At 47.0% G+C, this 27,325-nt stretch overlaps 1 protein-coding gene across 1 annotated transcript in view; it reads left to right on the top strand.

Annotated features, from left to right (window-relative positions):
• ADAMTS16 (ADAM metallopeptidase with thrombospondin type 1 motif 16) overlaps positions 1-27,325 on the top strand; it is a 153,569-nt gene that overhangs the window by 19,508 nt on the left and 106,736 nt on the right. Inside the window, exons 4-7 of the mRNA XM_072958938.1 lie at positions 17,960-18,242; positions 22,658-22,857; positions 24,521-24,604; positions 26,767-26,926. Coding sequence (XP_072815039.1) covers positions 17,960-18,242; positions 22,658-22,857; positions 24,521-24,604; positions 26,767-26,926 — 727 coding nt within the window. The remainder of the gene's footprint in view (positions 1-17,959; positions 18,243-22,657; positions 22,858-24,520; positions 24,605-26,766; positions 26,927-27,325) is intronic.

Genomic DNA, 27,325 nt, shown 5'->3' with positions numbered 1-27,325 from the left:
ACTGATCGTAAAACAAGAAAAAAAATTGTGCATATTTCCATTGTTTCATTAGTTAAGGTAAATATTGAGCAGTGGTTTTATCCAGATCCAGAACCAAACTGGTCAACAATTATTCTGGAGCAGCTACAGTTCAGGGGCTGTGATTGTTCACCCAGAGCAGCATGAACTCACCACATGTGAAGGAAGCTGCCTATTAGACAGACATTCAAATAAGAAATGAGAGACAGACTAGAATGGCTTCTGTAATGACTACTATATATAAAATAAATCCATGGTTCTTCTGTGCAGCGCAGGGAACTCTATTCAATACCTTGTAGTGACCTACGATGACAAAGAACATGAAAACAAATTCATGTATGTATATGCATGACTGAAGCGTAATGCTGTACACCAGAGATTGACACATTGTAACTGACTAGACTTCAATTTAAAAAAAAAAAAGAATAAGCTAATGAGAAACCTAATGAAAAAACATAGCCTTTGGAGTCACACAAGTCTTGTTCAAATCTAACCTCACTCACCAGCCAAATGGTCGACCGCTTTGGGCTCTGGTTTCCTTAATTTGTGGATAAACTTGGCCTCATAGGGTCGCATGAGGACTGTGGGAGACAACATCTGAGCGAAAGCCCTCGGCACAGGCTCCCTGTAGGAGCTGAGCAATCTGCTCTCCTCAGCACCGGCCCCGTTACTGGGCTCTGAAGTGCACATAGAAACCCGACTGGAAGGTGATGGACACACTGTCATGCCAGCAAGTTTGAGCAAAGGTAAAGAACTCAGAGGAGGGGTTGCATGACCTTGAAAGATGCCCCACGGATGGATGGGGGTAGGAGTAGAATACGTTTTATTGACACTAAAACCTTTCGGGTGATTTATTGAAAGCACTCAGGATGACTGAAGGACCTGCCACTGAAGCAGGCAATTTAAAACGCAGGAGTTCTGATGATGCACCGTGTGGAGTCACCGCTCACGTCCGCACGTGTGAAAGGGCGTTGTCAGCTCCCAGCGCCTGGGCGGTCACCTTGTGCTTGCAGGGCGTCGCAGATGAGAAGGGTGCCCAGGACAGCTGCCGTCTTGGACTTTGTATTCCCCCCGCAGCCGCCGAAGGAGCTGTAACCCGTGTCTTACTTGCAGAGATTATCTCTAACTGAAGCTGGGGGAGCTCTGCCTGCTCCCTTCGCAGGTCATCAGCAGGCGGATTGCGGAGTCACGAGCCGGAAGAGAAGCGGGGCTGCTTGACAGCACTGTCCCAGGTCTAGCTGCAGTGTACACGCGTGTGTAGACGACTGGGGAGTGAACAGCGGATTGTAAACCCACGAGGGCCGCGCTGTGTGCGCCCGGCGCGGTTGGAAACGGAAGTCCTTGCGGGTTCCTTAAGGAGTCCAGCAACGTAGGTTGGCCTTTTCTTAGCCATTTGGTGACATTATTCAGAATTTCTAATATTGCTTTGATACACACCACAGTCATAATGCTTGCTCCTTAAACCTTTGTGGAGCTACAATCAACCCTAACTTCCTGCCTCTGCCTCCAGTGACCCAGGATGTCGTCCGCTGGGGCCTGCGCACACTCACGAAGCTGAGTTTGTCAGTCCCCAGCACGCTCTTGTTCCCTGTTACTAACCCTCAGAAAAGACACAGCAACACATGTGTCACGCCCTCCACTGCGGGAGGCAGGGTTACAGTCACTTCGTTTATGAAAATTCTGGAGGGGGACCCATGCCCACAGACTGAAATGGGCCCACATCTGAAGTCTCAAAATGACAACGCCCCCACGCTGTGGTTGGTGCGGGACCTTATGGGACAGCAGGTTTCTTTGAAAATAATGAAACTACTCCTTACATTGATTTAAAACTTTGGAATGCTAGGAAATCCAAACCCCCGCTTCGGCTGCTGCCTGCGTCACAGGTGTGCGCCAGCTGGGTTTGCCAGCTCTCAGCCACACCAGAAAGGCTAAGCTCCCCGGGACGGCTGTGCCTCTGTGTGCATAAAGGAACTCACGTGTTTGAAATGATTTGGCCACGTCTGTCCTACAATGTGAAGTTTATTAACAAGAATAAGTTGGTAGTTTCACAGATTGCAATTTAAATGTAAAAACGATCTTAAAAGCCCATAATTTAAAATCAAATCATTGCATGGCAGCCCTAAGTTGCACAGATCCTAGTGTGTTACGTATGTTTTTGTTAGTGTAACCGACAACAAATCAGGAGTTCACAGCCGTTCTGTCCGACGTCTACATCCAGCTATGAAGGTCAAGCATATTCATTACATGTTGACGTTGCATCATGTTCCACTGTAGAGTGGGCAAATTAATCCTCTCATTTGGCCATTATGCACAGTTTAGATTTCTCCTTTATCTCATGCATGCTTTGCTTGATCTTGGTTTCAAAGTCAGCCCCAACCACCTTCTCCTTTCTCTGGTTTCGAGCCCTTTCATCTGCGCTTCGTCACAGGCGTGGCCTGGCCTGAAGCGGCCATGACGCAGCCGTTGTAGACACGATGCACGTGTGGGTAAAGCTGTAGTGTCCGTGAGCACAAGACAGAATTTCTTCTTATGTTTGTCAAATACAGAGACACAGAGGTATCGGAAGGCTCTGGCCACTACTGCCGTCGTGTCTGGTGGGGTGCTGGCTGGAGAATTCCTTTCAGGATGAGCTAACTTTCCAAATTCCTGTGCTGTTTTAATCATCTTCCATTTGTATGGCCTTTCCACTATTTTTTTTTCAGGTTAATCATTTTGTCACATCCCTCATTTACAGCTCTTGCCTAAAAGGGTAGCCCCTGATAATACTTTTTCCATCGTGGGAAAGGCAGACGCACTCCTCGGCTTTGACCTGCTTCCACTTGGTGGTTCTTCGGAAATGGTGATTCTTCTGCTCCCTGTAAGCAGACGAATGGGGGGGCTGTGATGGTTTCACGGAAAGGCTGTTTATCTCACTTTCTTCCTCTTTCAACTTACCCATTGCTTTTCTCCAGCTCCTGAAACAGAGCTTTAGGGGGAACAAATCTGAACATAAAATTCTTCTAATGCTCAGTGTGCCTGAGCACCAACATGTCACCGTTTTGAAAAGACCTGCTTGCAATCTGTTTTCCATGTTTGGTTGTTATGGAAGAAACATTTGGTGAATCTGCTCTTTTACCATAGAAGAATGTATGTGTCCATGACAGAATTTGAATAGTTCCAAATAAATAAGAAATTGCACCCATTATGAACAGGGAGGAGTACTGATATTAGAGCCAGCCCTTTCTGTGTGTGGGGGCAGGCATTACTGCAGTCAGATTCGTGCACTGCTCTTGCATTTCATTATATCAATAATGTGAGAAGAATTCTATTCCCTTTGTGCATAAGAGGAATCTGAGGATGAGACAGATTTTGTAGCCTGCTCAAAGCCGCCATCTAACAGGGGACAGAGTGCAGACACCAAGCCATGTCCACTGGATCTGAGAACAAATGGTGAGCTTTCTGCCTGACACCGGCGTCTCCCCCAGGGAACTTCTTTGTCTCCCTGGAGTCTGCTTGACTGGTTGGGCAACACTGGATCTTGTCGGCACAGGAAATACTTAGACTTACAAAACCTATGCTTTCCTTCACTTTGACACCTGCGTGGGGGCCAAGCATGCAATTCTGCACAAACTCATTCAGATGGCCATGGTCCCTCCTGAGAATTTCAGAGGGCTTCTGTGTCCTTTATAGCTTTAGTGGTTACCAGCTCACAGATTTATTTGATTGAGTGACGAAAGATCACAGAGAGAGAGAGAGACAGAGAGAAAACATAGTTTTCAAGCATTTTTTAAATTCAAAACTAATCAAGAAAGACTACAGAGATTTCCACTTGTAAATGGTGGCTGGTCCCTGTAACTCAGCCAAATTCCCAGCGCTTTCCTAGTGGACATGACAGCACCATTTCTAACAGCAGTTTTCTTCCAATGTGGTGAAGCCAAAAGTGCAGGAGGAGAATTGGCAGAAAGGCCACCTCGGGGAGCATCGTGGTCACAGCTGTAACTGGCTGACGGAGAGGAATGAACGCCTCACTAGGAAATAACAGAGAACTGGTCCAGGGGCAGTCTCTGTTTTAATTTCTTGTGTGCAGGGAAGAAAAATAACTTGTCAGGAATTATCCTTGTCGATGAAATATACACAGACATACTCATACACACCGATTTCAAAATACTCCTTCCAGAAACTGTTTAACCTGCTGGAATTTTTTTTTTTTTTTGGTGGGACGGAGGTAACCTGAGCATGCATAATTTCCCTGGCTTAGGAGTTGCCCTGTAAGCAGCAGGTCTGTGATCTGGCCGGGGCCATGGAGTTCCTGTGTATTGATCCTCTTCTGTGTTTCAAGCTCTTATTTACATTTTAATTGCGATAGTTAATCACATTGGAGCGATATCTGACACTTGCGCAGAGCTTGGCGTGTGGATTCTGAGTGCTCCCCTGGGGACCGTGTCCACACGAGGGCTTCGGGGTGCTGACCAGCAACCTGCAGGAGAGGGGTTCCTGGGGCCCAGCCTGTCTTATGTGTGAAACAAGGAAATATTATGCGAATTATGTGAAAATGCCAGGGGCACACGAGTCAGAAAACACCAGGGAGTTGCTGGATAACACAGCGTTGAAGGCCCTTGAATGCTCTCCGTCTTCCATTGTCTTTGCGACAAACTCTGTAAGGGTAAACTGTCTTTGAAAAAGTATACAAAAACTCTCAAGGATGTGAAGGTCTGGCTGAGCCACGACGACCCCTTTGCTGGGCTCTTCCAGGAGGGGACTGGCTCTGGGAAGATTTGAAGCACAGGAGCAAATGTTTCTTGAGCACAATCATGGGAGAGACAGTGCCGGTGGCCCTCTCCTGCGTCGGGGGCTGCTTGGTGGTGGAGAGAACTGGAGTGAGAAGTCAGCGGGGAGCTGGATCTGCAGTCGCATCCAGTTAACTGTGCTCGCATGGTTTCAGGTAGCTGTTAGGGCCACTCTCGGGACCACAGGCTTAATCTGTGATGCCGGGCTGTCCTCGTGGCCGTCGTTGAGGAGAACAAAGCCGACCTCAAGCAAGTTTGGGGTGGCTTTTCTCTGAGCCTTCATGAGACTGAATCCTTTCCTCGCTGGTTGGCAGAAGGAAGAGCTGAGTGCCACGTGGTGGCCTAGAGGAACCGGCTGTGAATCTCAGGAAGGAACCACCCGTGGCCTGGTTTCTTTTCCTTCTATGTTGTTGCTGTTTGTCTTGCTTTTTTTTGAGGGGGGGTTTGTCCCTCTGGAAGTAACGGCTCTGCCCGCATTCTCTGTGGGGACCTGTCTCCTAGAGAGGATGCTGTTGGGACGCCCCCTGGATTCTTACGGACGGATTTTGTCCTAGTGTCTTCAATGTTCTATTTCTACCAAAAAACAAAGGTGGTATTTGCCGCCTAGGTTCTTGATGACAACTTATTAAGGAGGCATACTAAGACGGACCATTTTGAATGTGCATTGCCACGTTATAATGGTCTTACAGTCTGAGCTAACAGTCTGGAAACAGGCTGGGCCATAACTTTTATAATCCCCTCGGGGCTCTGCCCCTGGTGGGAGAGGATATGCAGTCATATGTGTGACTGAGGCTGGAATCTGTGAACGGTCAGACTTGGTGTCCATAGTAACGGATGTTTCTAGGAACTGCCTGGAAGGTTCCATGTGTAGCAGAAGTCGTGTCAAACACCGAGAGTTGGTAGAGATGACCCCCTCCAGGCCCTTCGTTACAAAAGCTGTTATGAGGGCAGATTGATACTGGTGTCTGACGTCCACCTGCTGGAAAACAAGGGAACTTAGTTATGACAAGCGTCATACAAAGTTGACTTGTGTCCTCGCAAGTCGTCCCCTACATGTAGATACCTGACAGGGTCCTGTCATCCCACCGGGGTCTGAGCGCAGGGCTGGAAAGTGAGGCGCCAGGTGTGGAGGGGTGTACCGGCCTTGGCCTTGAAGACGCAGACGCTGGGTGTGTCCCGGGGTCGGGCCTGTGGATCTCATCCGACAAGCACGCGGTCACCAGCCCCACCCAGACCTGCTGCCTCAGAACGCGCGGGGGCATCGGGAGTCGGGGACGTGGGTTTCCCAAGGGATTCTCATGGACAGAAAGTTTTGAGAATCATGGCTGGATATGACAGGGTGACAGATTCCATAAACGTACCCTCAACCTGTCCGCCTCCTTCAGGGAAGTGCGTGAGTTCCTGTGTGTCTGCAGCTGGGAAACCGCAGCTGAGACTCTCACGCCCCTCCCTTGTGGCTCGCCTGGTCCAGGGCAGCAGGGAGGAGACAGAGGAGAACTGACTTCCAATCTCCATCATCTCTAGCGCCGGCATCAGTGACAATGGTGGAATGAAACTGGGCAGGCGCCCGGTACTGAGTTTGCGATGTCCCCCAGGACCCCGGCGAAGGCAGCTCCACGCACGCTGTGGTCCTGGCTCCCCGCTGCCTGCCCGCTCTCAGCTTCACCGCTGGCCTCTGTGTTCCTTGGCGGGGAACCTGACCCTTTAGGGGGCCCTGGAGCCGGGCTGTGATGCTTGTCAGGCTAGATGTTTCCTAGGGCGCGTGTCTGAGCGACTCCACCGTGCTGTGCGCCCGGGAAGCCTCAGGGTGTGGGGGGATCGGCCAGCTGGGAGCCCAGCCCTGGCGGCCGCCCTCATTCAGGCCCCACTTCTGGAATCTCAGGGTTGTGTTTTGTTTTTTAATTGAAATATTGCTGATTTACAATGTTGTGTTGGTGATTCAGTTATACGTATAAACATACATATTCTTTTTCATTATAGATTATTACAAGGTATTGAATGTAGCTCCCTGTGCTGTGCAGTAGGACCCTGTTGTGTATTTATTTTACATACAGTAGTGTGTGTCTGCAAATCCCAGACTCCCAATTTATCCCTCCCCCACTTCCCTCCTGGCCACCACAAGTTTATTTTTTATGTCTGTGAGTCTGTTTCTGTTTTGTAAGTAAGTTCATCCGTGCCATTCTTTTAGCTAGCAGGTTTGTTTTATTTGGTAAATGCTTTCCTGAGGTATAATTTGCATAGCAGAACCTCACAGCCGAAAGTGCACGATTCGGTTTTATTTCGGTAGAAGCACCGAGCTGGGCAACCATTGCCACAGTCCAGTTCTCCGGTTCCCGTCGCCCCGGCAGTCGCCCCCCACCCCAGCCCAGCCCAGCAGCCAGGACTCCGCTGCCTGCGTCTGCGGCTTGCCGCCTCCGGGCACGCCACAGAAATGGAGTCAACGCGGTGCGGACGGCATGGGGTCTTGTGCTCCGGCCTCGGCCGCTCCGCGTGCTGTGTCTGGATTCACGCGTGTTCGTGAGCCCTGCACCCCTTTCACTGCTGGGGGTGTTCCGCTGAAAGGACGCGCCACTGTTTATCTGTTCCCTAGTTGATGGACCTTGGGCTGTTAGCGCCCCCGTTTCTTTACCTGCAAAAGTGTCGCTGCTGATCCCCGCCTTGCAGCTCTGCTCAGAGATGACCGATGGTTAGACGGTATCCAGTTCCTGGGACAGAGGCGGCGCAGGGTGGGCAAGCGGTAAGTGAATGCCATCGATACTAATACGATAGACACCTGTTCATCTATTTCTATACCATGTGGCTGTCCTGGAACCCGGCGCTTAAAGGGCACTGTTGTGAGAGACTAGGTATCACCGCCAAGACCAGAGGGGAGCAGAGGCGTCCCCAGCGACACAGCTAAACAGAAAAACAGCTGATTCATGAGCTAAGTGTCAGCTCGATGAGCTCATAACAGAGTGCGCCTGGAGCCAGCAGCCTGCCCCGCCGGAGGGAAGGGTGCCACGGGGTCCCCGCCGGGATGGATCGAGTGTGTGCGGATGATTTCAGCAACAGCTTGTAGGTCCAGGTGACAACACGCAGGGGACCCGTGGCTTCTGATGAGAAACACGTGTGCCCGCCCGCCTGGCAACGTGGCCCCCTCCTCTGCCCTGACCGCCTCCCGCCGTGGCTGGCCCTGTGCTGGCTCTGCTGTGACTCTCCCGAGCCGCCCTCGGTCTTTTGGGCCTTGTTTCCCACGCTGCACAAGGTCCCGCAGACACTGCCCCTCCTCTGCCTGCGGCTTTCCGTGCGCCGCCCTCAGTCTCCAAAAATATCTCCTGAGATCTTAACATCATCAAAATACTTTTTTTTTGCCACCTTTGAAGTGTGTACATTTAATCTGCACAGTCAGCCAGGGAAATAGATTTTTCCTGTTGGCAAAGACATGTCTTGGGACACACGCACACACGCACACCCATGTGCACCTGTAGGCACACACACCCTGACAAGGGGCAGCGTCAGACCTGCAGCCAGGGCTGGGGCCTCGGGAGCCACCACTGGCCACTGCATCCCCGCGGTACGCGGCATGGGGTTAGCGTCTGCTCCGCCACCCAGAGCAGCACGATGGTGAGCAAGTCCGCGCCCCTCCCTCTGCGGCTCCAGCCTGAACAGTGAGAAAGAGCCAGGCCAGTGGAGCCAGCGGACGCGCGTGCAGGATGCAGGATGAGAGGGCACCAAGGCTCTGAAGCCGAAGGCTGCCGGAGTGCTTCGGGAACCAAGGGGTACCTGGTGGGGCAGATGTGTCCTGAGCCTCAGGGGAGGTGGCGGCAGGAGCAGAGCCTGGACGGAAATCAACACAGGCCGGAGCGTGAGGCTCCTGGGACTGGATTCTCCAGTCCAGGGATGCGACGGTGAGGTTGCACATGGTTAGTGATCTGGTTTATGCTTTTTTTTTCCCTCCAACAAAGGAGAGAAAACACTGGAAGGAGGGCAAGCATGGAAGTGGCGGATGGTAAACATAGCCTCAAGGGGAGAAGGGGGAGGTGGGAACAAAGATGAGCCCAGAAGCTTCACGTGTCCCCTCCCTCTGACGGGCTGGAAGAGATTTCCAAGGGTCTGTCCAGTTGGTTTTTTTGATGGAGGTACTGAGGACTGAACCCAGCACTTCATGCATGCTAAGCATGTGCTCTACCACTGAGCTACACCCTCCCCCAGTTTGTCCAGTTTGAACAAGGCCCTGATGAATTATTAATATTATTAGTTGGTAAATATATCACCTATAGATGTTTTGCAAAGAACATAACATTGGCTGATGCCTCGTAGGGACATAGGGCCATTGCAGTGGCTGCTTCCTCCGTCTGGCCCACAGCCTTCCCTCTGGCATCCTCACAGCCAGCTCCTCCTCCATTCAGGGCTCTGCTGAAATGCCACCTTCTCAATGAGGCCTACGACCCCTATCTAAAACTGAAACCCCTTTTCTGCATTCCTGGTGTTCTGCTTCATTCTGAGTTACTTTTTTAAATAGAATTTATTTTTAGAGCATTTATAGCAAAACATGGCAAAACTGAGTACAGTTGCCATATGGCCCTGCCCCCCACACGTGCCGTGCACAGCCTCCTTCATTCTCAACATCCCCCACCAGACGGTACACATCTCACAGTCGATGAACCTGTACTGACACATCGTAATCACCCAAAGTCCATAGTTTCCATTGTGGTTCACTCTTGGTATTGTTCATTCTATGGGTTTGGACAAATGTGCGATGACCTGTATCCACCATTATAGCATCATATGAAATAGTTTCACTGCCTTAAAAATCCTCCATGCTCTGCCTGTTCACACCTTCTGCCCCGCTAACCCCTGATAACCACAGTTCTTTTCTTTTTACTGTCTCCGTTGTTTTTCCTTTTCCAGAAAGTGGTGTAGCTGGCATCGCACAGCACGTAGCCTTTTCAGGTTGGCTTCTTCCACTTAGTAGTATGCACGTACACTTCCTCCCTGTCTTTCCATGGCGGATTGTTCATTTCTTTTTAGTGCTGAATAATGTTCCATTGCCTGGAGGCACCGCAGTTTATCCATTGACCTGCTGAAGGACATCACGGTTGCTTCCAAGTTTTAGCAATCATGAAGCTGCTATAAACATCCTTGTGCAGGTTTTTGTTTGGATATAAAGTTTTCAACTCTTCTGGATTAAATACCAAAGAGGGCAATTGGTGGATTTTAGAGTTTGCTTAGTTTTGTAATAAGCCTCCAAACTGTCTTCCAAACTGTTGGCACCACTCTGGATCCCCCCCAAGCAGTGAGTGAAAATTCATGTTGCCCCACATCTTCACCAGCACTTGGTGGTGTTGGTTTGGTTAGTCTAACAGGATTGTAGTGGTAGCTCATTGTTTTAGTTTGCGCTTCCCTGATGACATACGACATGGAACCCCTTTCACACAATTATGTACCATCTGGATGTCTTCTCTGAGGGGTGAGCGCCTGCTCATGTCTTTGGCTTATTTTTCCATTGAGTTGTTTTCTTATTTTGAGTGTTAAGAGTTCTCTGTGTATTTTGGATCAAAGTATTTGATCAGATGTGTCTTTTGAAAATCTTTTTTTCTCAGTTTGTGGCTTGTCTTCCCCTTCTCTTGACAGTATATTTCACAGAGCAGAAATTTAAAATTTCAGGGAAGTCCAGCTTATCGATTCCTTCCTTCATGGATTGTGCTTTTGGTATTGTGTCTAAAAAGTCACTGCCAAACCCAAGGTCATCTAGAGCGTCTCCTTTTGTTATCTTCTAGGAATTTATGGTTTTGCATTTTACATTTAGTCCTATGATTCATTTTGAGTTAATTTATGTGAAAGGTGTAAGTCTGAGTCTAGTTTCATTTTTTCACGTGCGGACATCTGGTTGTTCCAGCATGGTCTGTTGGGAAGATTATCTTGCTCCATTGTATTGCCTTTGCTCCTTTGTCGCAGATGAGTTGACTATATTTGTGTGCGTCTGTTTCTGGACCCACTATTCTGTTCCACTGGTCTGTTTGTCTGTTCCTTCTCCAGTGCATACTTTCTTGGTTACTGTTGATTCATAGTAAGTCATGAAGTTTGCTAATGTCATTTCTAAGACTTTCTTCTTCTCTTTCAACATTGAGTTACCTATTCTGGGTCATTTACGTCCCCATATAAACTTTATAATCAGTTTGGTGACATCCACAAAATAATTTGCTGGAATTTTGATTGAGATTGCATTGAATCTGTTGATCACGTTGGGAAGAACTGACACATTGAATTTTAACTTCTTATGATTTACATCTTATTATGCATATTGTTTATTCTCTGTCCCCCCAACCCTATGATGGAATTTAAGCTTCACAAGGGAAGATGTATGTGTCTGTTTTGTTCATTGCTATATCTGGATTGACAAGAAGAGTGCCCAGCCCATAATTAATGAATATTCTTTGAATGAATGAATGAATGAATGAATGAACAACATACTACACATTTCTTGGATGTGAGGGACTCAATTTCCTCCAGTAAGGGATTAAATTCTTGTCTAAATGTTACACAACTCTGTAAAGAAATCCATTAGAGTGTTTAATCCATGCCGTTTTGATTATGTTAAGCAGCAACAGTATATTCAATGCCTTGACTAGATGACTGTTTGCTTAAGTTTTTGTCTTTGTGTCTTGAAAATGTACAGAGAGATACAGGATCTGAGAATTTAAGTTTGGGCTATTCTTAGTACAGATATTTTGGTGACGAAGGCAGTCTTACTAAGCAATCAGTCTAGGACATCAGGTTCTGAATATTTTAGCTGTCAAATTTGATAAAGATGCTAATGGATGTGATTTATAAGAATGTTCCTAACTGTGTGATATATACTACTTATTGTGGACAAATATCATCATAAACTCTCATGAATTTAGCATACTAGTCTTAAGGAGTAAGCTTCCAAAGATTTGTTCCAGAGCAATACAATTTTTTTGCCACAGTGGAAATATCTGTACTGTCCAATATGGGAGCAACTAATCACATGTGGCTATTGAGCAACTGAAAGACTGAATTTTTAACTTTATCTGAATTTAATTTATTTAAACTTGAATTTGGATACTCATATGTGACTGTGGAGCAATTGGAGAGCTGAATTTTTAATTGCCTTCAATTTTAATTAAAATCAGTGGCCACCGTATTGAACAGCATTTGCCTAGAAGGTTTCCTCTAACAGAGGTTTAAATCCTTGTACTAGATTGGCCTGAAAGATGTCATAAAATTGAAAAGCTAAAAAAAAAAAAACCCCACAAAATTTACTAATGAAAAATAATACACACTGAAGTGACATTTACTCTCCAAGAGAAGTTTGATCTCCCTTTCTAAATAACTGCCATGTCCCACTAGGTTTTCTGTGTTCTGGACTGTTTTTCATATTCATTGCTTTCTCATGAGGTATGTCTGTTCTGGTCCAAAAAAACAGATCTTGGACTTAATAGACATTTTTCAGTTTAATAAGCACATTCTTTTTCTATTTACTGATTCATTTATTCTGAATTTTTAAAATAACTTCTTTCTGGTTTCTACGTGGTCATTCATTGCATTTAAGAAAAAAAAACTTTTGAGTTAATACTTGGTTGCCTTATTTTCTGTATTTTTTTAAGGAAAGCATTCAGGACTTCAAATTTCTCCACGTGCATCGTGAGCACATCTCGCCATTTTTAAAGAGCCAGCTTTTGGTTTCTCCGGTTTTCCTCTACTGATTTCCCGTTTTCTGTTTAATTGATTTATGCTCTAATTCTTATTATTTCGTTTCTTCTGCTTATATTATATTTAATTCAATCTTCTTTTTTTTAGTTTCCTACATTGGAAATTTACCTTACTGATTTTAGATCTTTCTTCTTTTGTATTATCTGCCTCAGATATTATAGATTACCCTCTTTGCACTTCATTGCAAATTTGGATAAGTTGCGTTCTCATTTTAATTTATGCCAAAATATATTTTAAAATTTCTTTTGAATTTCTTTTTGACCACGTGTTATTCAGAAATGTGTGGTCTAATCTCCACTTATTTAGGGATTTTCCAGTTATCTTTTTGTTATTGATTTTGAATATAGTTCTCTTGTGTTCTGAGAGCTATTCTTTTAAATTTGTCAAAGTGTGTCTTATGGCCCAGAATGTGGTCTATCTGGATGAATGCTCTGTGCGAGCTTGAGAAGTATGTTCCGCTATTGCTGGATGAAGTGGTCTGGAAGTCAGTTATGTCCAGCTGACTGATGGCATTGTTGAGTTTAACTGTGTCCTTAATGATTTTCTGCCTGCTGAAGGTGTCCATTTCTGTGAGAGGAGTGATGAAGTCTCCAACTATGATCATGGATTCACCTATTCCTCCTCTCAGATCTATCAGTTTTTGCTTCATGTAGTTTGGCACTCTGTTCTTAGGTACATACGTGTTAAGAATTGCTGTGTCCCCTTAAAGAGCTGACTCTTTTATTTATTTATTATTTAATGGCCTCTTAATTCCTAATAGCTTTCCTTACTTTGACATCTGCTCTGTCTGAAACTGATATAGCTACTCTTGCTTTCTTTTGATTGTGTTATCATGGTATATTTTTGCATCCATTTACTTTTAATTTATACGTGTCTTTATATTTAAAGTGAGTCTCTTGTAGACAGCATATATTTAGGTCATGTTTCCTGACCCATGACAATCTCTGTCTCATAACTGGTGCGTTTAGACCATTAACATTCCAAGTTAATGTGGTTGAAGTAACAGCTACTGCACATGTTAATGTTTTTTGGTGCCCTTGTTCATTATTCTTGTTTTTTCCCTTCTACTCTTTTTCTGCCTTTTATGGTCTTAATTTAACATTTTATGTTATTCTATTTTCTGTCCTTTAGCGTATCAGTTATAGTTTTGTTTTTACTCTTTTTAAAAACTGTTTTTAGCCCTAGAGTTTCAGTATACATTTACAACTAACTCAGGTTCACTCTCAATGACCACTATCATTGGTGTCATTCTTCAGGGGTACGTGCCAATCATAGCCGTAAAAAAGCAACATGGTGGGCAGCAAGGGTGTGTATATCGGAGCAATTCAGACTAAATTTTAACCTTAGCTACTCCACTTCCTAGCTCTACAATGGTGGGCAAATTTTTGCATTCAATGTCCCATTCCTTTAAATGAGAATATTAATTCTCATTTCATATGTCCTTTTCTAGGATAAGAATAATAGAGCAAAACACGCAGCCACATGGCTGGTACCCGAGACAAAGTAATTATAAAAGTTATATAAATGTGGAGTTGTTTTATGTTTCAGAAACATCACTAGGAAGACTAGAACTAGGACAATATTCCTGAAACAAATCACACTTCTGGGGAAATGACAAAGGAATAGCATAAAAATGAAATGAATTGAGACTTGAAGTGCCTGTTTCTCCTGGAGAGTCAGATCACTTTTCCCTGTGTTGATTGATGGTTGGCTCTCTGGTGTCACCTGAGACAAGCTTCGAGCCAGTTCAGTGGGGAATCTCTTACCCTGCAGGAGAAGCAGGCTCGGTGGTTGGGCATTTATCTACCTCTTTCTGATACTCATTTGATTTTTTGATTCATGCAACTTTCATGGACAGCTTTTATAAACAGATAGCCATTGATAAGAATCTACCAACTTCCAAGTGTGAATAACAGCAGATATAATACTGTAAGCATCATACTTTCAAGCTTCAGTATTTTCTTTACTCGTGTTGCCAGAAGCAGGTTTCTCAGCACTGACACGGCACACACTCTTTCTTCTCTTATAAATGCAGTATGAGTGTTGAGTTTCCCAGTGTCCAATGATTTACAGAACTGGAGATGAGAGAGATGCAGGCGCCTGGAGAGCTCCCCTGCACCGGCTGGGGGACGCTGGCCGTTTCTGAAGTCTGGTTAATAATCCACCCAGCCGACCTCCCCATGATTCCTGCGAGCAGGTGTCTGCCAGACATTTTATGAGCTTCGGAGTAAATCTTCTTGATTCAGTAAAGAAAACCTTTGATAAGGAGAAGACATTAATCTCCCATGATTTACCTAATCATTTAAATAAGCTTGCAAACTAGTAATGCAGCCAGACAATGGAGTCGCTTTTTTCTTGCATTTGTCATTTTCTGTTGATTATCAAGGGATAGCAAAATATCAGCCTCCCCGTTAGTATGCTCTATGTAGTCAATGACATTGGGGATTCTTTAAATATAGAATGTTGTACTTCAGACTAAATTATAAAGGAAACAAGCCTAACACTTGACTACTTTGTTAATGAAAATTCAGAATTCCTCCAGCTGTGGCGGATCATTCTTGCCTGAGGGTCTGATCCTCTGGGCCACCCAGGATGTAGCCTTGAACCTGAGGGAAAGTAGGGGGCGGTTCTGAGTCTGGAACAGCTGTCATAGAATGCAAGTGTTTCAGGGGACGAAGCCAGAAAAGGTGAGTGAGGCTGCGGGCCAGAAGCAAGGACGTGTGTGGGGTGATGGTGGTGCTGGGGCACACCAGAACACGGGCTTCAGAGGGATCTCATTCTGCACCGTGAAAAATCCCCCAGAAATGCCTGCATTATCAGAAGAGAGCCAGAGGTCATCGGGGTGAATGATGGTATTTGACACTCTTGGTGTCATTCATGCAGCAGATCTCGTCGGTCGTTTTCTGTAGGTTATGTATTTAAAATATGTTATTGTTAAGTCTTACAAACTCATGGCAAGGGGCGGTCTTTATATCCGTCTCCTCGGTGATATAGCATCACGGAGGGATGAGGAAATCATCCAGAGCCCCGAAGATGGTAACGCTGGAATCGATGGTAAAAGCGGGGTGTCTGACTCATCTCTTCTCTGGGGGTCCCCCAGGCTCACACTGAATGCTCAACCTCACCTTCCTCTGGAGAACTTAGTGAAGCTGGCCATCTTTTAAGAGTTATTTGAAAAGCAAGGAATTGCTTGCATATCAGAAAAGGTTTTTTTAAGCAAAAAATAATTTTTTTTAGTTTAACATTCTAACTAGTTACCACTAATAGTGTGCAGAACCTCCCTGGGTGGTGTTATCACACAAGGCTGAACACATCCTGCTTTAGCGATTATTTAATTCCATACTTGGCTCTTCCTTGATAGAACTGCAGACTTTAAAGTATTAGCTATCCTAGTTTAGTTCATAGAATTCTAGACCAAAAAGTTTCCCGGGTCATCCATGGTCATCCACTGCATGACAGCGCCCCCTCATCTCCTCCTCCTCCTCCACCTCAATCCAGGACATGAATTCCAAGTATTCTCCCTTTCCACTGCAAGCTGGCATCTGGACCCCGGGAGGTCTACCCCCTGTGGTGCTGATGGCTTCATTGATAACATACTGAGGTGACCTCTCTTCCCTCCCCTCCGTCAGCAGGAACACAACGTCCAGTGCTCAATCTCTGAACACATGATAAGCCTGGGCTCCCGTTGCTTTTATCTCTCTGCCCCAACCCGCGCCCCCCACCATCCCTGAGAGTCGCGCTGGCCCTTTCCCAAGATCTGAGAAGTGTCTACCCATGCCTGTGACCCCACTCTGCACGCATCCTCAGACTCCCGCAGGACCACTCAGCCCACCACAGAATCTTCTTTGACGGGCAGTGAGGGGCATGAAGCGCCCCCGAAGGAGAATCAGACTTGGGCTCCTGAATCAGAGGCACACTTAGGACAGGTGCCCAAGCATCAGAGTCTTTGAGTGCTTAATAAGTGTCTAATCAGTGTGCCAAATGAACGAAAGCCTTGAAAAAAATCAGCACATTTAAAACATTGTATTGAAGAGTTCTCAGTGATACTTGGATAGTTCTATATAAGTGATTACTTGCATTCGAAAATTAAAAAGGTACTTTAAAACACTTATAAGAATTTTAAATTTCACCTGTAATCCCACGATCCAGCAATGCCATTCGTATTTTTAAAGCAAGGATGCACACAGATTTTAGAGACTTGAGTCATGCCTAAAGATGTAGAAATGAAGGTGGAGTCCCCTCCTGCATCCCTGCTCCTCGATTTTCCCTCCCTGAACATAACCACCGTCAGCAGGTTCTCATCAGCCCTTCCAGGAAAGACCTTTCAGTGTAGAGGCACCCTTATAAAAGCGAACACATGGGGGATCACACTAGACACTTTATTAAACACTTTAAAAACTTTTAACAACTTCTGGGAACCCTACAGCCTGAGCCTTATACTTACAGGTTTTGAAGGTATTCTGATTTTGTTCAAATCCTTATACTTCTTTTCAGGTGACCTTGAAACTGTTAATCACCCTCCTTCTTTTCCTCACCCATTAAAGGAGGCGCGTAATGATACCCACCTCACAGAACTGCTGTGAGTGATAAATAAAGTGTAACATAGAAAATGCTGACCACAGTCTTAGGAACTCACACACAAAAAGTTTTATTATGATTATCATCAGTACCTAATTAGCTGACCTTTTTTAAATGGTTATGCAACACTCCACATATATAAATACAACTTTAAAAAATTACCCTGAATTAATTGGTACACATTTAAATTATTTCTTTTCTTATTTTTTGTTATACTTGAATTTTATACAATTACACACAATGATTCAATATATATTCACAAATATTTATCAATATTGAGGAATTGCAAGTTTTAAAAGTACCCGTCACCCTAAAAGGTAAAAAGCAGTCTCTTAATTTGTATTCCTTTAAGATATTTTTATCATTGTTGAACGTTCATTGTCTGTTACGCAGTACAGACATTTTTCGTGTTTTTATAAAGTCAGTTCTTCCCTATTTACCAAATGTCTTGCCAAGAAAGACCTCCCTGATTCCCAAAGAAATTCTTTGGTGCCTTATTCCGGATTAATTTTGTTAAGTTGCACTTTTATAGAAAGTGTCACATTATGTTTAAGTTTGAATAGTTTTGCAAGTTACTATGTGAGGATTATAATTTTATCTCTTTATTTGGGACTGTCCCCCACCAAAGCACACCCATATTCACACCTAGGGTTTGGGTGTGCGCTTTCTCCTCTGTTATTTGGTTTAAAGTACCGACCTCAGCATGCTGCGCGCGCTCTCTGTTCTGGAGACAAGGATGCTGATGGAAGGGGCTCCGGGATGCCGGATTCTCAGCCCCACGGCTGCCCTTTCAGCGTGCGCTGCTACTGGGGAAACAGCATGTTTGTGAGCAAATAATACAACAGTGATGCGCGTTTCTCTCCCCCTCTCTCTCTTTGCAGTCAGGCATGATAAGAACTCAGGAGGCAGATTACTTCTTGAAGCCGCTGCCTGCGCACCTGGCTGGGAGACTGCACGCCGCGGCCGGGGGTGCGCCCGCCTCGCACATATTGTACAAGCGATCCACGGAGCCGCGGGCGCGGGGGGCCCCTCAGGCCGTGAGGATGGAGAAGCGGTGGGAGCTGGAAAACCGCCGCCCCTTCCACGGCGAGGACCAGCCCCTGAGCCACGGCTTCCGCCTCGGGCACCCCCAGAAGCAGCATTTCTGTGGGAGACGCAAGAAATGTATGTAAGGGCGATTCTTTCTGTGCACGTAACGATTCGGGCATTCACGTAAGCCGGTAGAGTGTCTCATTTTCTTCAAAGTAGCCTGCCCTCCCGCTGAAATGTATTGACTGCCTTTGCTAAACGTGAGCGATGATTCCAGAGACATATCGTCCATCACCTGCACGTTGCATAAAACGTCTCTCCATGGCAGATGGGTAGATTTTTTTTTTTAAGAGCTGTTCCCTGCAAATTAAATGACACAGTGCTTGGAAGCGCAAAATCCTCCAAATGTCTTCAAAAGAACCCTGGCACGTCTACCCAGTAATTCTATATTTCTGAGGTCTAGATTTATGAAAGCACACACGCTTTTCCTGGTGAGGTGATTATCCCCGTGCAGGTTTACACACTTCACTCCACCACATCAGAAGACAGAGCACCCATGACATAATTCACCTGCAGTTTATCACCAAGGCTATATTGAAGTCTGTTTTGTTTTGTCCTGAACATTTAGAAAGTGATGTGACATTTACGTTTTAGGTAAGAATCTGTCACAAACTCAGGAATAGGAGTTCAGTATTTTCTAGACTTTTCCTCACTTCCTTCAGCTTTCGCTGTAAGCATTGCTTCATTTGGTAAAACTTTCCCAAGGAGCCTCTGGGAAGCCCATGTTCCCCAAGCCCCATCTTTCTCTGCTGCTTGGTGTTGGCTGCTGGGCCCAGCACCCTAACATAGGGGTAGGTACATGCGGGGCCCGTAAATGCTGCGGAGCAGAGAGAATGGCCCGGAATCACTTGGCATCAGCGACAAAAGAGTAAGTTCTGTTGAACTGTCAGCACCTGTGTGTCATCTAAACTCATATCGTCCAATAAAGAAAAGTCTCAGGCTACATTCAAACGGACTTGAAAAACTCAACCCAAGTTGACCGATAATGAGCTGGGTCTTAGGGGCGGCAGCAGGAAGCACCGTGTTGAGCGCAAGGAGAGGGACAGGAGGCTGAGAAGGTCAGGGAGACAGGCTGAGTGGGCGTCACAGCAGGGCACACTGACCCCCCCAGCACCAGCTCCCTGACGCAGCTCCGACAGCGAGAAGCAGGAGGAGGGGCAAGGGGTGGGGCCAGCCAGGGAGGGGAGGGAGGGGTGGGACTCAAGCAAGAGGGGCCAAGGGACTGGGCCGGGCAGGGAGGGGCTGAGGGGCGGGGCTGAGGGGCGGGGCCGGGGAGGGGCGGGGCCAGGCAGAGAGAAGGTCCGAGCCAGGACGGTGCCCACAGAGCTCCTGGTGAGGACGTGGTCAGAGAGGGACAGATTCTATGTGCTGGGGACAGAAAGTTGAGCAAGCATCTGGATCTGGGCAGGAAAGATGGGCAGGGCTGTCCTCTTTGACAGGTCACACCAGGGCCTGAAGCCAATGCTCTAGTGGCCCTGAGAAATCCAGCAGTGCTGACGATTCTGGAATGAATGGGCCCCTCCTTCATTCCTATCTGGAGGTGACCAGAGTCGTTCAGGCCAGTAGCCCTAGGGCACAGCTGTGTCTGCAGGGCACACGTGCACATGTGTTTGGTGTATTTGCCTCCAGAAGTGTTTCAGAATCATGATAGTGGGGGTTGGTTGATGAGAGGCAGTTATTTGAAAAAGATGCTAAATTGAACAATAAGTTTTGTGTTTAGAACATGGGAAAATGTCACCATTGTTTTCATAATAAAACAAAATTATGAAAAATGGGGAAAAGTGTCATAAGATACCTCTTGCTGGTGGACAACTTCGGTGGTCAGTCTGGTGCTGTTGACTTGCCATAGTCTCTTTCCCCTCCTACCGGGTACATGGCAGATCTGTACCCTCGACCCAGTGGCTGGGGACATGTGCTAGCAGAATTGACCCACATCACCTCCCGGCTGAGAGTTTAATTCTCAGGCCCCCATTATCTGTGCAGGATATTTCCATGTTGTCTATGAGGCTTTGGACTTCCCTAGAGAAGTCCTGGTCTTCTGTCAAAGATTCTTCCCTATTTTCTGGTTCAGAAGATGGAAGATGTTTCTGTGTGTTCAGGCATTTCTCTGTGGAAAAGGGCAGACAAAGGCAGGTTGATTTGCTTAAACTCACAGATGGGTTTTGAACTGGGACTTGCAAGTTTGGGGAAAATGCTGCAGTACCTTATTGAGGGGTGTCTGGCTTGCTCTGAGGGGCTTGTCGGAGGCCCAGCCAGTAAGATCCCCACCCCTGGTGCTCCTGCCCCTGTCCCTTCCGGGGGCCTGGGAGGCTGCCGTGTTCACTTTCACCCTGCACACACTTTTCCACTGTCGACCAAAATAAAACACGCAACCTGAAAGCTGACAGTTAAGTTTTACTCAGTGCACTTCCTGAGGACTCGGGCCCAGGAGGCAGCCTTGCAGGTCACTCTAAGAGGCTGCTCCCCCGGGCGCTGGAGGAGCCAGGATATATAGGAGGTTTTACAACAAAGACCAGGTAGTTGGGACATCAAAAGATTATTGTTAATTAAAGAGAACCAGATAGCTCAAGTTAAGGAATTTAGTACTTTTCTGTGTATGGGAAGGTGCAAAGGTCTGGGCACATTGAAATCACTCCTTTGATGTGCATCTAGCTGTCTGGGGCCAGTGTCCTGTGCTTTCCCATCCTGAGTCCCCTCAAGGGGAACCGTGGGGGTGGCAGCAGAGGCCAGGCTGCCTGCTGGTGTCCGTCCTGAATTCCCTCTGCTCACTGTCGGAGTGGCGGTAGCGACTGATGACTTGAAGGCTGCAGCGTCCTGTGTTTACTATGTGGCTGGAAATATGTTGCATTCACAGCACCGAGGGAATTAAGACTAAGGGCTCTGGGACCACACTGCCGGATCTGAAATCCGCTTTCTAGGGAGAGGCTGCAAGAAAGTTGTGTTTCTGTCCTGAACCTCCAAGGCCTCACTCCTACCCAGGGCTGGTGTAGAGATTGAGTGACTCACACACAGACATCTCTTAGGGTAGAGTCCACGTCTGTGGAAATTGCATTGATGTAAACGGTGCATGATGAGTGCTTGTTAAACTTCACTGTTATCCTCCAAAAGGCTCATTTGGGTTTGGAAGCATTTTAGCAAAGAGTGATAAAAGGCCAAGGGCCTGGGTACCAGTCACCCAGGACGGCATCTCCCAGCAGCGTGTTCCGTGAGTAGAGTTGGCATCGCATTTGACCTAGTGCTATATTTAGCGGGTCTTTTAAAGTCTACTTTCATGTGAAACGATTGTAACCACATTTTCTGAGGCATGCACTAAACCGTCCTTTCTAACCCAGTGTTAACTCACTGACTCTAAATGCCCAATCTCGTTTTAAATGGTTTACTCCAGGAGGACGGAGGACGTTTTGTCTTCGCGCTACATTAGGTAAACGTTTATGACACTCTCTAGGAAATCCAGCCCTGCAGTGAGGTTGTCTGTCTTGATCAGTTTATAACTCACTTGACACACTACACACAAACCAGTTATGCGTCCAGACATGAGAAGCGACTTTAAAAATTCTTCGGTCTTATAAGGCTTCCACTTAGAACACAGTGTAAGATGGCTCTCCTTTTTGTAATCGTCAGTGTCGCCGCTTTGCCAGTAACTCTTCTGCAGGGGCCTGTTCCACAGACCCGCTGTTCACGGTCACTGAGTGCTGTGCTATTAGATGCTAGGACTTCAGAGCCAAAGGGACCCTCTTTCTGTTTTCAATCAGGACAAATTTATACAAAGGTTCACACAACCGTGAATTCCATGACATCTAGACTATGCAAACTTTATTTAAATTTAGTGTTCCACTTTAACGTAAGATTTGCATCACAGTTTAAAGGGATTTTATGGTTCGTATTGTAAGTGAAAAATATTTCTAGCTGTATCAGTAAACAAAGGAAGCGCGGCCACCAAGTCATCAGCCGCTATCACCACCCGTGACAGTGAGCCGAGGGAACTCGGGATGGAGACCAGCAGGTTGCCCGGCCTCTGCAGCCCCTACAACAGTGCCCGTGAGGGGACTCAGGATGGGAAAGAACAGGAGACTGGCCCTGGATAGCTAGGTGCTCATCAAAGGAATGACTTCAATGAGCCCAGAACTTTGGACCCTCCATACATAGAGAAGCGCTGAATTCCTTAACTTGAGATGTCTGGCTTCCTTTAATTAAGAGTAATCTTTTGATGTCCCAACTACCGTCTCTGTTGTAAAAGCTCCTACATATCCTGGCCCCTCCCTGCCTCTTCAGAGCAGTCCCTCAGAGTGACCTGGGAGGCTGTCATCCAGACTCGAGTCCTCAGAAACGTCCGCGGGGTAAAACGCAACTCTCGACTTTCAGGTCGTGCATTTCATGTCAGTCGACAGTTTCATAAAGGTTTTCAAATCCAACTGCTGTATCACGAGTTCCACCGCCGGGTTTGCGCGGCAGCTTTGCCTTTCATTTCCTCTTCCAACCTCCCTCCGCAGACATGCCCAGGCCTCCCGAGGACGACCTCTTCACCCTGCCCGACGAGTACGGGGCCGGCTTCAGGCACAGGCGCTCCCTCCTCAAGTCCCACCGGCACCAAGAGCTGAACGTGGAGACGCTGGTGGTGGTTGACAGAAAGATGACGCAAAACCACGGCCACGAAAACATCACCACCTACGTCCTGACCATACTCAACATGGTAGGGGCCGCCTTCTCGTGGAGGCCCCGTGCGGAGCTCCGCCCGTGCGGAGCGTGCGCGTGGAGGGCGCGTGCGGGACTCCGCCCTCGGGGAGCGTGCGCGTGGAGGTCACGTGCGGAGCTCCGCCCTCGGGGAGCGTGCGTGTGGAGGCCCCGTGCGGAGCTCCGCCCGTGCGGAGCGTGCGCGTGGAGGTCGCGTGCGGGACTCCGCCCTCGGGGAGCGTGCGGAGCGTGCGTGTGGAGGCCCCGTGCGGAGCCCCGCCCGTGCGGAGCGTGCGCGTGGAGGTCGCGTGCGGGACTCCGCCCTCGGGGAGCGTGTGTGTGCTTTACATCTACTCTCTCTGTGGATTTGTGTCTCGAACACAAGAAGTATTTTATCTGTGACAACCCCTTTTACTATCCTCCAATCAGAAAAGCCATTTTCAGACCTTCAGAGAATAAAATTAGGAGGACGGACAATTTGACCCTGTCTGTAACCGGGTAACATATTTCGAGTTTACCGACGTCTTCATTCACTGGAAATCTGTGCGAGGACGCTGAGACGTTTGGGTGCAGAAACCTGCGTGGCAGCATTATGTGTGATTTTAGGTGGCTGTATAGAAATACCCACCATTTTAGGAATATTAATGTTCAAATATTGAATGTACATTGTTTTATCTACAAGAACAAGAAACAGGACACCCTTCAGAATATCAGTGCAGGTGAAAGGTGGCCGTGTCTCTATTCAGCACCTGTGATAATTACTGAATAGAGACCAGGGGTACCCAAGCCCCTTTTCGCCTAAGTGAAATCTACACAACGGAGGACAAAATCTTGGGCCACCAAAGTGTGTTTCTAAAAATACATGTGATGACAATATTTTAAAAATGTTTTACATTCCCCCTCGATAAACGGAGTGCCCCTGGATGTGTTTCTTTTCCCTGACTCGGCAGGGCTGGTATGGCTGGCATCGTTTTCGGCGGCTGGACCCTCGTGGTTTATGATCGATCTCTCAGGACCCCAAGGGAGACGGTCCCACGGAGGCGGCCACCAGTGCACGTCTCCACCTTGTGCAAGGATCGCCCTTGTTCTGCAGAGCTTTCTCAGTAGCTCTGCCCCCTGGTGTCGGGTCACTCCCCATCACTTCCCTCCACTGTCGGCCTGGCCTCGCTCATCACCCCGGATGCCACTGTGATCACTCACTGCCACCGTGACTGTCATCTCTAACGTCTGCTCCTAGCCTTGGTCACCTTCTTTCCATGTTGTTTTCCTGCTCTTTCTTGTCTCCTCTTGGTCTTGTCCCAAAACGTCTCTTATGCTTCTGGAATCTTTTGCTAGGAGAGCTTGGGTACTGCGCGCTTGTGTATTATCAATATGAGACAAACAAAGAAACCTCCTTCTATTCCAGTGACACTTCCCATGTAAGCTCTTCACTGATACTTGATAAGGAGTGGAGCCTTCCTCCCTAAACTTCAGTACTGTACTTCCAGGCACCAGTGACAAGGATCCAACAGTTGATGGAATTGGCTGTTAGAGAGTCACACACTTGTCTGTGTAGCAGTGTAAGAAGCAACGTTGCCACGTCACTGAGGAACACGGGATTGGCCTTCAGCCGTGGACTCCGGGCCGAGCGCTGCGGGGATAGGGGACCTCATCCAGGGACTGACGCGGACTCTCTTTTTCAGGTGTCTGCTTTGTTCAAAGATGGAACAATCGGAGGAAACATCAATATCGTGGTCGTAGGTCTGATTCTTCTAGAAGAAGAACAGGTATTCTCCCCTTGAAACCAGCGGCGCTTTTTTTTTTTTCCGGGAAAAATAAATGCAAAATAATGCTCTGTTTTACTGAATATAATTGTTCTATGGATCCTTTACTTCTCTTTCCCTTGGGGACAAAAATGTTTTAATATTTTGTGTCTAACACAGTGAGTTTCTTGTTAGTTCCTTTGATGATTATTTGATATTTTGGGGGATGTTCATGCAGGAGTAGTAAGAAATACTCACTTGATTGGCTTATTAGAAAATGGAATAAAGGAGTTACTTTAAATATCTGAGTGGGAAACACACTACAAATGGAAAGTGTAAAAACATGCCTTCAGCCCCTGGGAGGATTTAGGATGGAGGTGGAGTGGGCCCCTTGGTGTCTTGTTAGAAGACTGAAAATGTCCTGCCACCCAGAAGTCAAATCACACTGTGACACTGCACTGCTGTGCTCTGTGACCTCCCACCTGCTGAGACCGATCCGAGAGACCCTCACCACCTGCAGTCTCAGGATTTTATTTCCATAGAGATTCTAAGATGTCCAGCATATTTCTCTCATTGTGCACAAGACTCCAAACTATGCTGGATCTTGGTAGCAGTGGGGAAAAGACTCTTGTCTTGCCTCCATTCCGGAACCTCTATGCGGATGAACTGAGGGGCACCTCAGGTCACAGTGAGGACTCATGGGAACACTTTGCAGCATTAGTAAGGGGGCATCTTAGCCAGAAAGGGCTCTCCCTTCTGTTTTGCCCCAGACTGATGGCTGACCGGACACAGGGAGTGAAGCCTGGATCCGAGGCAGGCGCCATGCCTCCTGTACCCCCTTGCTGACGTCGTGGCAGGGTCTCCTGTTAGCCACCATTGTCTTGTTTATAAAACAAATACTTTTTTAGATGAAATCTAAGGTCATTCATCAGATCGAAGGTGACTTCAGACTTTCACATGCTGGGGTGCTACCCTTCTCAGTGCAGGGTGGGGCCCTCGTGGGCAGGCCTGTTTCTAGCCCAAATAATCAGGGAGCTACAACTCCATTGTCTTTTCGTGAGCGTGTGCCTGGGGAGGGAGTGCTGAACCAGCAGGGCTGCTCAGGTGACAGGTTAATTATTCTTTGTATTAAAACCTTTCACCTTGGCATTCACCCAAGCTGCAGAGAATAAGCAAGGTTATCGTTTGATCGTACACCTGTGTTCACTTTAATGAATGCAGTTTTCCTGGAAATCACTAGCAGAAGAATGTGAGGCATGTCCCAGGGTCGATGCACAGCATTCAGCTTAGGTGCATTTGACTCTCTGGAAAGACAAAATAAACATTTAAGGAGAAAACATATTCAGTGACTAAGAGACAAAATTTCAACACAGCCCTTTGATCATGAAAGCTTTAAACAGTTGGTTGCCCTGAAATCAAGGTATTTAACCTGGTTTTCTCTGACCATCCAGAGAAAAATATAGCACAGCTCTAAATCGGGTTTAAAGAACTCATCTGGCAGCTCTGGGAGACGTTCCTGCCACCCTCAGATTCTTCATCTCCCGGGAGCTCAGGCAGCCTTCACTCTGCTCTCTCACGGCTGATCTGTTAGAACTTGGTGCCGGTGGATAAGGTCGAATGTTGTCTCTATAGTTTCCTTCTAGTTCCAGCCAATTTTCTAGAAACAAAGCTTTGTGGGTTGAGCTGCCTTTTCTCAGAAACATGGTGCCTCTCAAGGAAAGTGACTTCATTTAACTCTGTGATACTATTAGAAGAATTACAAATTTGAAATCTCATCCAACTTGGTTATGAAATAAACACTATCCAGGTGTGTTTCTGTGTATGTGCAAAATCTCCTATAAGTGACTCTGTTGCCCTATATGGTTTTGCAAATTGTCTCATAAAGATTTTGCACGCAAAAATGCCAGGCATAGAAGTCATTGTTCTTGGGTCCTTGAAATGTGTTCAGAGTCAGCAAGTACATCCCACCTGTATGTTGTATGGAATTAGAGAAATGACTGTCTACACTGAATCCATACAGGTTTCATATATCACACCCTCCTTTGGATGTTACTATTTAAACGGGTACATTAGTTTAGACGCCGTTCAGATCCACCTGTGTATTTGAAATCCAAGTGAGTGCCAGTCTGCAAGTAACGACTGAATGACGACATGTTTTCTTCTGTTCCCTCGGTCTGTCCTGGTAGCCAGGGCTCGTGATAAGCCACCACGCAGACCACACTTTAAGCAGCTTCTGCCAGTGGCAGTCGGGGTTGGTGGGGAAGGACGGAGCACGCCACGACCACGCCATCCTGCTGACCGGCCTGGATATATGCTCCTGGAAGGATGAGCCCTGCGACACTCTGGGTGAGGCCCTCCACGTGCGCCGGGCTGGGGCCTGGGTGGTTTTGCAGTTGCGCCCTCACCCCGAATCCGCAAGTGGTGGCCGCTGCCACGGGCGGTCATGAGAAATAGACTCGTTCCCTCTGTGAACTTTGGCCAGATGTGAAAGGATGTGTGTATTCACCAAAATCAGTTATTTCCTAGGAAACAGTTTCTCACAGGTTCAGGAGCTCCTATCACATCTAATTGAAGAAAGACTTCCTTCCATTTCTTCTTCCAGTTGTGGGGATGTGTCAGTAGCTTCAAGGGTGTCTCATTACATGAAAGAAACAGCACATCGATGACGACTGCAGGCGCGTGACCGCGATGCTGTTGTCCTCGATTCCCACTGCTCGCGAATATCTCATCTTAGCAGTTTGTAAC

The sequence above is a fragment of the Vicugna pacos genome, chromosome 3 (assembly GCF_048564905.1).
Source record: "Vicugna pacos chromosome 3, VicPac4, whole genome shotgun sequence".
NCBI classification, from domain to species: Eukaryota; Metazoa; Chordata; class Mammalia; order Artiodactyla; family Camelidae; genus Vicugna; species Vicugna pacos.
The sequence above is the reverse complement of the archived record's forward strand: the minus strand, read 5'-3'. Positions and strand labels throughout refer to the sequence as shown.